The sequence below is a fragment of the Mercurialis annua genome, linkage group LG2 (genome assembly GCF_937616625.2).
Source record: "Mercurialis annua linkage group LG2, ddMerAnnu1.2, whole genome shotgun sequence".
NCBI lineage: Eukaryota > Viridiplantae > Streptophyta > Magnoliopsida > Malpighiales > Euphorbiaceae > Mercurialis > Mercurialis annua.
Window position 1 is genome coordinate 9,133,683 of NC_065571.1, and position 11,868 is coordinate 9,145,550.

Consider the following 11,868-nt stretch of genomic DNA (forward strand, 5'->3'; position numbering starts at 1 on the left):
TTTAGAAGGCGCGTTGAACCTTTATCAATAGCTTATATATAACATTATCAATTTTACAATGTACAGAATAATAGTCGAATAAATTAGGTCATTTCAGTCCATAAAGTATCATCATATATAATATTTAAAATGGCTAAATTTAAATTAATTGATTCAGACACATAAATAAAAGGACCGGAATGACCTTTTAGTTTTACTCCAAAAATTAAAAACCCATGGAAGAGGGAAAATAGTACAATAAAAAAAATCCAAAATCCAAAATTAGCGCGCCAATCTGAACCCTTCAAAAACTTAATTTCGTCCACTTCATTCTTCCCCTCTCTCAAAAATGGCGATGGAGCCTCCCTCTTTCTCTCTCGGCTTGGACCTAGAACTTGAATCCGAACCCGAATTCATACCCGAAAACCCACCTCCCACTCAGCTGCAACAACAAGTCCGGCAACACTACTCCGCCATCAATGTAGGTTCCACCTCCGGCCCCCTCTTAAACGACGGAAACGATGATTTCGGGCTGCAGGTTATGGATTCGGATCCGGAAAGCGGACCCAGTTCCCCTCGGGTATTCAAGCGGCTCAGAAAAGGACCCGGATCCGCAATTAATGAATTGGAAGTGAAGAAGAGAGTTAAGGAAGAGCAAGTGTTTTCTGTGAATAATGGTGATGATGACATTGAAGAGTTTTCTTCACAAGAAGATTTTATTATTAAAGGTAATTAATTAACCCTGTTTTATCAATTTCTCAAATGGGTTATGCTCTTAATCTTTGCGGGTCTTTTATTGCTAATTTGTTTTATGCGTGATTAGGGTTTATCTATTGAACTTTTAATTGTAGCTTAAAAAGTTCTTAAAATGTAACTCATTAATTGTCTGAACTCCCTCAAAAAGAAAATTAATTGTCTGAATAAATGATTATTTTAGAAATTGGATTGGTACATATACTGCAAATCATAAGCTCATTGTTACGCACTTCAAATAACTTAAGAAAGGCTTTAGGATAGCATGTCTGATTCTTTTCATTAGACATTAGCTCGATATCTAACTGAACTAACCGTTCTTTCCGAACTTGTTTTTTTTCTTTAATCTATATGCTAGCAATGAGAATGCATGAGCTACTTATTTGTGCTAAGCTAGCTTGAGCTCAAGTGAATTTTGGCTACGGAAATGGTTTCATGATAGGTAACTGTAGGAGTTTAACTCGATCAATTATAACGAAAATAAACTGGAGTTGCAGTACATGTGATATTTGATGTCCCTTTTGACACGGATACGTGATTAGCATTTGCTTATACTGTTCTCATGTTTTCTAAGAAATAGTATTCTACCATTTATGTGAGTTATAGATTTTATTGATGCTGAATTGTGGTTTTTGTAGATTTCTGTTCGTACATGGCTCAACTATTTGCTTGAAATGTGATTTGGTGAATTGGATTTTTCATTTCGTGAATGACTAGACGTTTGCTTACATGAACATGCATAATCTTTGGATATTAACAGACTACTTTGCACCAATGCCAATAACTACACCAAATGCAGTTTTTTTGCTATCAAGTTAACATTCTTTATTTGATTCCTAATTAAAAACCTGTTTTCAATCAATTTCAATATCTCCTTAATTTGTTGTTTTTCTTAGATTAGACTTCATAGCCCAAAGATTTGTATTGTAATTTCAATTGCAGATGCATACCCATCAGCAGAGCACACTTCTGTGTGTAGCAGCTCAAAGGTCCCACTCCGCAGTGTCAGGATTCAGACTACTCAATCATTAAACCAGTTGAAGGAAAAGAAAAAGGCTTCAGATGCTCCATTTTCTTCCTCTTTACAGACAGGGCACAATGGGCTGATATTTCCAAACTTAACTATTAGCCCTCTTCGAAGATTTCAATTAATTGATTCAGACTCTGAGGAGCCTTCTATGATTAAAAACGTGAGCCGAAAGGTTCCAACAACTGATTCATCCTCGAAAGACCATAAGTCTGCTTCATATGAACAGAAGAGAAATTTAGTAACAGAGAAGCATCGAAATGAGGATTTGTGGAAAGATTTTTGTCCAAAGAAGAGTTCTCACGTTCCGACTCCTGTTTTGGATGAGGTCTGTAAAGAATATTTCCAGTCCCTCCGAGACAAGGATTCAGCTCAGAAACTGGGAACTGGTATACATAGAAGTGACAATATAGGCTATCATCCAAATAAAACTACCATCACGGGCTTTGAGCAAAGCTGGAACTCAGTAGACCCTCTTCCTCCAGCTCATCATTACTTCTTTCACCATGATTCAAGGATTCAGTCACTAGTCCGTCGTCGCTTACCTAATTTTTCCCCACTTGGCACTGTTAACAACAGGGAAAATCATCAGCCTAGTGAACCAGTTATTAATTACATGTAATTTGCGTTAGGTTTCCTCTACTTCAGGTTTTTTGTATGTATTTTTACAGCCATTGTAATGTGTACTTGCTGCCATTTCAGGAGCCAGTTCAATGCAGAAGCTTCTAAACAAAAGAGGACTCAGACAAACAACAATGGGAAAGGTTCAAAAGGAGGAAGAAGCAGATCAAAGAAATCAAATTCCAAAGAAGCTCCACAATCATCTCAAGGTTGGGTAGATCCCAAAAGAAGTGCTGCCATTCCAAAGGATGCTGGGAAAAGACGTGTTCAGGCAAATGGTCAAGCTGCCGGTCATTGGTTCACATCCCCTGAGGGGAAGAAGGTAATGGTGAATTACTTGATGATGAAATTTGAACTCTTTTATCAAAGTCTGATATTTGTAGTAATTAATTCATAGCAAATTGGTTCATTTACCATAACTGTTTAAATTCAATTTAACTGTGAATTTTTCAAACCCATTACTCAGTTGACTGTAATTATAGCACAAGCAGAAGGGAAGCTTCTGAAAATCATCTCGGCTTTAAACCTTTTTTACTACAATCCTATATGAAAATGGTAGTGGGGCTGCTATTTTTGTGGCCATAAAAAGTGTCCTTTCAATATTTTGAGTAATCTATGATCTAATCATGTTCATTCTGACTTGAAGCTTTCCTGATCAAGTATTCCTTAAATAACTGTAGGTTTACATCTCAAGAACCGGGCAGGAGCTGACGGGTCAAATGGCCTATAGACATTATAAAAAAGTAAGACCAGGAAAACATCTTGTGTTCGTTTTTCTTTGCTTTAGCTCTCTCTTTCTCCGTAAATTTCTCTCCTGATGTGTTAAGTGATGCTATCCTGATGATATGTTGTTAGTTGGTTTGATTAAAATTCTTTCTTGTTGACAGGAGAGTGGAGGGTCTAGAAAGTCGAGAAAGAAAACGAATGTCAAGAGGAAGAAGAAAGGTTGAAAGTAATGGAAGCTAACATACATACACATACACCTTTTCTTTTCTTGTCATTTGTACTTCATATTTTCCATAAACATTGTAGATTTCAGTTTGTAATGTTGATCCACTGCAATCAGGTTTTGTCTAGTTTTATCTGCCGATGGTGTCCTTTGTCTAGATCAATCAATCTCATTTTCGTTTGCAATTTGTCAATATTGAGGCGAGAAAAGTTCATTGAGGTCAAGTCTTTGTTGAGATAAAGACTTGCAAAAGTTGAGCATTTATCGGAGTAAGGTCTCAGAATCGCAGAAGATAGGTGGAAAGTATTTTCAGGTTTCGCTGTTTGACACTTCTAATATCATAATATCGGAAAAATATGGCGTAGTCATTCTCTAAGAAAAACTAGAAAGGTCCTGCAGAAAGAAAGATTATTTGAGATTAAATGTTTGGTCTATTAGATAAAGTAGTGTTTTGAAAAATTATTGTAATAACATTTATTAGAATTCTGGAGCTTGCAGCCTAATTTTAATCTCTTTAGTTAAATGGAAAAATGTACGTGCAAAAGAATTTCTGACAAATCTAAAAGTAGTTCTTCACTGGGGGTTAACAATTTTTTTTTTGCAGTTTTATTACCGAACTTCAAAATGTAACATATTGTTTACCGTACTATTCAATTAGTGACTCCAACAAAGATGCTTCTGATTTGTATAATTAATATGGAAGTGAGAAAATTAAATCACAAATCATTGCCATGCATGAATTGACCAAATTTGGTTACAAATTTATCACTAAAAATATAGTACGAAACTAATTTGTTATGTTTTGAAGTTCGATAACCAAACTCTAAAAATGAGAAGTATTTTCACTTAATCTAAAAAAGGCGCTTTGAGTAAAAAAAAAATCCATTTTATCTGTAAGTTAAAATCTCTATGCATATTTATACAGTCGACCCTCTAATAGTTAATATTCTATAAATTAATAATTCTAATAATTAATAGAAAATTGAGAGAACCAACTTCATTCCACGTCGGATAATTAATAATTCTATTATTTAATAATTAATAAAATTTAAAAAATATTCTACATAAATATTAATTATTAGAGAGATTTTTAAAAAAAAAATATAACAATTGATGATTTATTTGAGGCAATATTAATCTTAATTCATAAAATGGAAGTTAAAATACCATCAAATTATGACTTTCTTATTCTTTTAAGAAATTTTAAAAGAAGTTATTAGATAAACAAATTGAAATAAGTAAAGTATCTCTAGTATAAAAATATTAAAAACTATTTTACTTTATGAATACAACTTCTTAATAATTATTTTTTAGTTTGATATCAATTGATATTTTTTAAATTGAATATAAAATTATTTCTTTTAAATTGAGTGATTGTAAAGTGTATTTTTTTTTATAATATAATATTAATATTAGATCTATTATTGTAGATGCTTTAAAATATCTTTTATAATTTATTTTTTATACAAATTCAATAAATTAATAAATCTAATAATTAATAAATTTTTGATCTACCATGTGTATTAATTATCAGAGAGTCGACTGTACTTCAAAAGTACATTTTCGATACATTTCTAACTCGGCAATGACAAAGCAGGAACCTTCAAGTGTTACGTGAATTAAAACATTTTAAAAATATTTTTCCCTTTGAGGCCTTTTTAAAATTTTCCCTAATAGTAATATTAACCCAATCGATTACCCACGGTCACTAGGGCGAGATGAGTACTGGTCTATTGACGCTATAACTTACAACAGCTAAATAATGATAAACAACATTAGCACAGGAAATTTGAAAATCATTCAAAATTGCAACCCCTTTGTTTGTACATCAATAAACATTGAAACAGAGTTCAAAACGATATCCTTTGTTAGGTAATCTATCCCAGTAAACGCCTCATAATCCACCTGTGTAATAGCGTGTTCCGCTTTACTAAGCACAGGGAAAACAATACCACTAATATTACTAATAATCTTGTAAGTTGTCAATGGCAAAAAATTGTATAATTAGGCCGTGTGTAGACTGTTCATATTGCAAATGTCTATTAGAGTGAGCTTCCACCAGACCTTCAACACTGCAATCCTATGGTTCGTCTTCTGCATCCTCCACATTCTCCGGTGGATCCTTCTTTTCCAGTATATGCTTACAAACCCTGAAACCAATGCACAATAGAGAAATTACTAAACTCCGAGAAGATGGCTGATTATAATCAGACATAAATGCTGGGAAGAAAACATAACCAAATTGAATAACCGAACCGATAAATGTAATTCAGGTCAGTTTGATATCTTCAAAAATTAAGTTTTCCTGTTTGGTTTTAGAAATAAAGAAATTTCAGTTCACTTTTGGTATAAACCAAACCAAAAAACCAAATGAACTGACCGGTTCGTTCAGTTTGAAATATTTTCAATCATTATAATTTCAGTTGGGTTCGGTTTTGAAAAATAAAAATCAAACTTTCAGTTTGGTTCCGTTTGAACAAAATGATCACCCCTGCTTGAAGCATGCATGATCTATATTTACAGTACTTATATTCTAAATATACAAGTAAAAGAAAATCATGAGAACGTAGAAGAAGAAGAATACGAGTTTAAGTCCTCCGTCCTGCTCTTGATCTCCTTTGACCACAGAACTGGGTCGATGTTCTTGGGTAAGGTATCTTGTAGTTGAGTTCTCTCTCTCAGCCACTGCTCTGCTTTACTGCACTCATTATTGATCTGAAAAGAACAAGGCCACAATTCAGTCATGCAAAATAGGTAAATACCACATTTACAGTTCATCAAATCAATAAACATACCGATTCCGAATCCTCAACTGGAAGAGAGTTAACAGCCTTTCGATAATCCACAATGCAATTTAACAGATCTTGTATAGCTTGTGCTCTTGCTTCTTCATCCTTATACCGGTTCTCAATGGGATCCACCAACTATTTAGAACAAGTATATAGATTAGGCAAAAAGAACAGAAACTTTTTTTTTAAATCTGAAAGACCTAAAAAAGAAATGATAGTTACCTTATTAAGATCCTGCAACTTTGAGCTATAAGCATCCTCAGTTTCATCATCACCATCTTCGTAAAGCCACTCCTCTGTCTCTTGAAAGCTCCTGGAAATACCTTCTCTCTCTTCATCATTGGCAAAGCTCCGATATGTGTTGAAAAGCTGCTCAAATAACATCAAACCAAAACGATATGAAGAAATTTTTAGTAACTGTTATCAGAAGGCCCCTTAAGAACTATCCGTTTACCATACCATATACTAGTGTGACACAGATGCAGTAAAAAGTCAGCAGTCTAAAAACAGGCATGCCCTTGAAACACAAACAGATGTTGATAAAATTTTGAGTCGGTCTATTAGGGTAAAAGATATAGCCATATCATAGAAATCTTGTGCAAACGCATCCACTAAGAAAATAAATTTCTACCTTATTGCGCATATCATAAACATAGGACTCCAAGGCATTCTTTCGCTCTTTAGCTTGTTCAACAATTTTATCCTGCTCAGCCAACTGAAGTTCCTTTTCTTTAGCTTCTGAAAGCTCGATCTCTGTCATTCCACCATAAAAAAACTCCCTAACTGGTATCTCGAGCCTTCGGCTGCCTTTATCTCTGATTGCACCATTAGCCTATAGAAAGAAATGGGGGATTTATCAATTTGAAGATCATGAGGATTTGTAGTTAGGTAATACAACATTATATAGCATAAAAACAAGTATAAGTTTCCATGAGAAACATGACACCTATTGTTGAATTCTCACCCACGAGGCTTGAGCTTTAGCCTTTAAATCAAATGTGCTTAAATGATATCAAAGCATCTTTCACCAAGTAGTCAAGAACTCGAGTCCTAGATGGTCCATTATAGTATTAGGGGTAGCATGTGCTTGTTTATGTCATTTTTATGGAGGTGAGTTTCATATTTAAGAATCTATTATTGCTTGTGTACTCATCAAACAAAATTAATTTTTTCAATCTCGGGGATTCTTCCATAAATTTAAATCCATAGTGAAGATAATTAAACTCAATAAATAGCAAAAAATATCAAATCTTGTACTAAACTGAGACAAAAAAAACACCAATAAATGGTACTTTCTGAGTCCTTAGGACAAGAATAGCAATAAATAAAGATATTACAATGTAATCTAGGGAATTCAACAAATGGTATAGTTTACAGGGAACTCACTGAAGCATCTGATGATCTTAAATCAACTGTCACATCATTCTCATCACCACTTCCAGAATCAACCTCCATTTTGTCCATTTCTGATGGAGCATTAGCCCTTCTAACAGGATCATCTATATGCTTTTCCATCAACTGAAGCCATAATATGATTAGATTAGACCACACAAGAAATAACTCAAAATGGATGAAATTAAAATAAATATAAAATATAAATATAGTTCATATATACCATTGCTGATTCAACAGTTACAATGCCATGAAGATTCAACTGAACATTAACTTTAACCCTTGCATTTTCGCTATGGGAGCCTGGGAAAGGACCAATCTGCATAAAAGTAGTTACAATCAACTTAGAAGCCATACAGTCCATTTATACAAGACATTTCCCATCCTAGCATGAGCTCAGTATAGATTTACGTGATTGATAGGTATCACAGCCAATGTCAAAGGTAAAAATATTTACATATTCCACAAACTCTTATGTACCCTAAACCATTGTATTTGTAAGCTAATGGATCTGTTCCAAAAAATAAATCCACCAATATTTGGATGAGCAATGTCTGATATTCTAGTTTACAATAAGCATGCCACATTATACAATTGTCTTTACAATACATGTTGCCATTTTGTCCATTTAAAAATTAATTTGTATTGTCTGTATCAGACTGTTAAATGAATCATCCTCATAAAAATATTCCAAATCGAATATTCTTTCACCATCTTACAATCTCAATTGATATCATCTCACCTCCAAGCTATAAAGAAAATCAATGAAGATGCAGCCAATCCATGCTAATTTACAGATACTAAAGTATTTTTTGCATCTCCTTTATAATATACTTTATTAGTTGTCAGTGGCTCTTACATAGTCTAGTTGTAGAGTCTAAGATTACAGATGATTCTCAAACTGCTTAGAAATTAAACTCTATTCACATAGCAGTCTCTAGTCTTTTTAATCCATTCACGTAGCATGTAGCCAATTTTATGTTCCTATTTTTCCCCATTAGGAACAATTTCCAAAGAGTTAATTTCCCTATCATTAGAACTCTAGCAAACTCAACGGAGAGATAGTTTTCTTAAGGATCATTACAATTTCTACACTGATCGCGTGTGACTACAAAAACTATCATATAATACTCTGCCTGAGTAAACATGTACCTCATTTTGAGAAATAAGATACAGTATAATGGTCTGTGCACTTACGTTCCAAGGGCTTCCGCATCACATGCATGAGCTAACAGACAAACACTATGCCCAAATCCTGAATTATTATTAAGTTCAAGAATTGGAAGATATTTTCTACTGGGCAAGGAATGCAGATCTAATTCATCTATAAGACTACAATTAGGAGAAAATAACTTAAAAAGTGATGTATGCCTTCATAAAAGGCCTTGTTAGATCTAATTCATCTATAAGACTACAATTAGGAGAAAATAACTTAAAAAGTGATGTATGCCTTCATGAAAGGCCTTGTTGTACAAAGAACATGAAGAGCAGCACTGAATGCGAGTAGAAACTACATCAGTGTCTTAAGGCAATCATGAGAGAAGCTATTCATAGTTATCAACAGGAAGATCAACTGAAAGCATAAAAGCTAGCTATGGCGGGAAGGAGGATAGAACTTTGATACACTTACAGTAAAAGAACTAATTTTCGCGGATACACCAGGAGGCAATTCATTCACATTGGCATAAAATGCTTCCAAACGAAGCAAATTACTTCGTTGAAATGTCAAATTTTTTATACTTGGGATAGATTGGGCTTTTGGAAACAGAATGCCATTTAATCCTGTGCCAACTGGGCCTTCATCTGACGAGAATCCAATCGAAAAAGGAAATGAATCTTGAACCTGCACAAGACATGGACTGCAGTTACATTTCTATTTAAGACCGAGCAATAGTAAAATATACGTTTCTCAATGTCAGAAGATCTTCCTTCAATTATTGCAAATCTTTTTTTTTGGGTATTAATGTGCAGACAAAAAGCCAGATGCTTGTCTATCACACAATAAGATTTTGTAGTTAGCGACTCCAGCAGTAGGAAAGAGTTTGTCATAACAAAAAGCACTGCTTGATAAGCAAGCAGGCCATATGTACAAGGCAAGGGCATCCAAAGTTAATGTTAATCATTACTGACCAACTCGCTTAAGGCTTCAAATAATTGAATTGACCCACTCGCTTAAGGCTTCAATAAATTGAATTGACCAACTTGCTCATGAAAATAGTCAACAGCATAAAATTATTTGTCAATATTTTACTTCAGCTACGCTAAATTGCATGGATATGAGTACACACAACTATCACGAGAATACTCAACAAGCATTATCTTACTGAGATGGAAAACATTATTTGGCACGACAATGCTTCAAGTACTCATACTTCATTTTCCAATATACATACCTCGTATTCTCTCACTCGAAAAATTGGACTAAGCATTGCACACTGTAGGGCACACCCACGTGCCACACATTCACTTGCATTCAGTGTTCGACAGGGTTCTTTGCCAAAAAGAGACGCTAACTGCTTCATAATAGCTGGTATTCTGGAACCTGAGCCAACGAGCTCAATGGCATGAATCTTTCCCACTGATATTCCTGAATCAGCTAATGCTTTTCTGCAAGGAACAGTAATCCTTTCCAATAATCCTGAAGCTAGCTTCTCAAATTCTTCCCTCTTTATAAAACCTTTTACATCTTTCTCATCCATCAAGCACTCAATATTTAGTGGTGCCTCAGCATTTGCACTTAGAACCTTCTTCAACTTCTCACATGCAGTCCTTAACCTTACACATGCTCTGACATTTGTATACACATCTATTTTGTACTGCTCCTTAAATTGTTCTGCAAAATAACTAAACAAAACTTCATCGAAGTCCCTCCCTCCCAAGCTGCTATCAAAAGCATGTGAAAGAACTCTCATATGCCCAGCCTCGAATGATACAACGGATACTTGCATATCACAATGTCCAATGTCCACAAATGTGACATATGTTGGCCCTGAGTTGGAGAGATCTGTTTTGTAAATCCCATAACCCAGTGCTGTTGCAGTAGAATCGTGCATTAATCTCAAAGGCTTCAACCCAGCAATTGCTGCAGCATTCAAGTATGCCCTTCTCTGCAAGTCTGAAAAATACGATGGTATCCCAATGACACAATCTCGAACTGGCATTTCAAGATTTTTCTCTGTTATTTCTTTCAAATGTGAAAAGAGCATTGCCATGATCTGCACTGGCGTAAATGTCTGCTTCTCACCCAAATATTTGAAGTGAATCAAAATGCCACCTTCTTTACCTCCTGAAGTTTCAAATGGTAACATTTTCAGCTCATTTTGCACATCAGGATCTGCAAAATTTCTGCCAATCAATCTCTTCACCTGAGAAATGGTGGATTTTGTGTTCATTGTAGCAGATGCAGCACCAGCAGCTCCAAGAAATCGCTGCTTCTCCCCAAAGCATATAACAGCTGGGGTTTCACGATTTGATTCATCATTCAATAACACGTCAATACCCCGTTGCTTAACAGTAGCAATAACACAGTTTTCATTACCAATATCAAATCCAACTACACTCATTTCAGTTTGCTAATATAATACTGTCTATCCTCTATAAGGCAATAACAACACAACCCCCGCAAAAGAATCAAATCCTCGTAATTTCTCCTCAAAATTCGCTGCACGGATTCAAAAATAATTAAACCAGTTAACAGTCAAACGAAAATTGGCCTCTACTAGGTCAAATTATTATAAAACATAAACAACACTAACTATTTTTTTAAAAATTGATCATAAAATGTAGGCTAATAAAAGAGAAAAGAGTTCAAACTTGTATTCTAAATTCTACGAAATCCAACAGCCTTTCAAGAATTGGTCCATCTTCAAATATTTGAAATTGAAATAAAAACGCCCATAATACCAAAATTTAAGCTTTTCTTCCACATTTCCATAATTTTCTCAGCAGCCAAACAAAAAAACCATAAACAGAGCATGAAAAATATATAGAATCATAGAACTTACATTACAGAGAGCATAAAAATAAATGAGAAAATACCTGATTGATTAAAAAGAATTGGGAAATTGAACCCTAGAGCTTATTTAAACGTCAAAGGGAAGGTTGAGAGACAAAGCCTCTCCTAAAGGTTTCAATTTGTTTACAGGTGCATAAATCTTTTTATTTCTTTTTGCTAGAGATACCTTTTACTATTATTTTCGAAACAACAAATAATAAAACAATTTAAATAAAAAGAAATTTCCTATGTTACTATTTTCTATTTTGTTTTACAATTTTACAATGTCTTTTTGTCCTTATTTTTCTAAAATAAATTTATAAAAAATACTTTTTTTAAAATTTTATAGATATTTTTTCACTTT

At 34.1% G+C, this 11,868-nt stretch overlaps 2 protein-coding genes across 2 annotated transcripts; one reads left to right on the forward strand and one right to left on the reverse strand.

Moving 5' to 3' along the window:
• Positions 1–240: 240 nt before the first annotated feature.
• LOC126670788 (uncharacterized) lies at positions 241–3,522 on the forward strand. The gene is made up of 5 exons (XM_050364615.2): positions 241–707; positions 1,675–2,377; positions 2,462–2,702; positions 3,061–3,123; positions 3,268–3,522. The coding sequence occupies exons 1-5, from the start codon at positions 329–331 to the stop codon at positions 3,328–3,330; spliced, it is 1,449 nt and encodes a 482-aa protein (XP_050220572.1). The 5' UTR covers positions 241–328; the 3' UTR covers positions 3,331–3,522.
• A 1,595-nt stretch (positions 3,523–5,117) lies between these two features.
• LOC126669148 (heat shock 70 kDa protein 16) lies at positions 5,118–11,667 on the reverse strand. The gene is made up of 10 exons (XM_050362521.2): positions 11,549–11,667; positions 9,904–11,171; positions 9,141–9,353; positions 7,734–7,829; positions 7,505–7,636; positions 6,750–6,950; positions 6,341–6,487; positions 6,125–6,253; positions 5,914–6,044; positions 5,118–5,479 (listed from the first exon to the last, which is right to left on the reverse strand). The coding sequence occupies exons 2-10, from the start codon at positions 11,071–11,073 to the stop codon at positions 5,410–5,412; spliced, it is 2,289 nt and encodes a 762-aa protein (XP_050218478.1). The 5' UTR covers positions 11,074–11,171; positions 11,549–11,667; the 3' UTR covers positions 5,118–5,409.
• Positions 11,668–11,868: the final 201 nt, after the last annotated feature.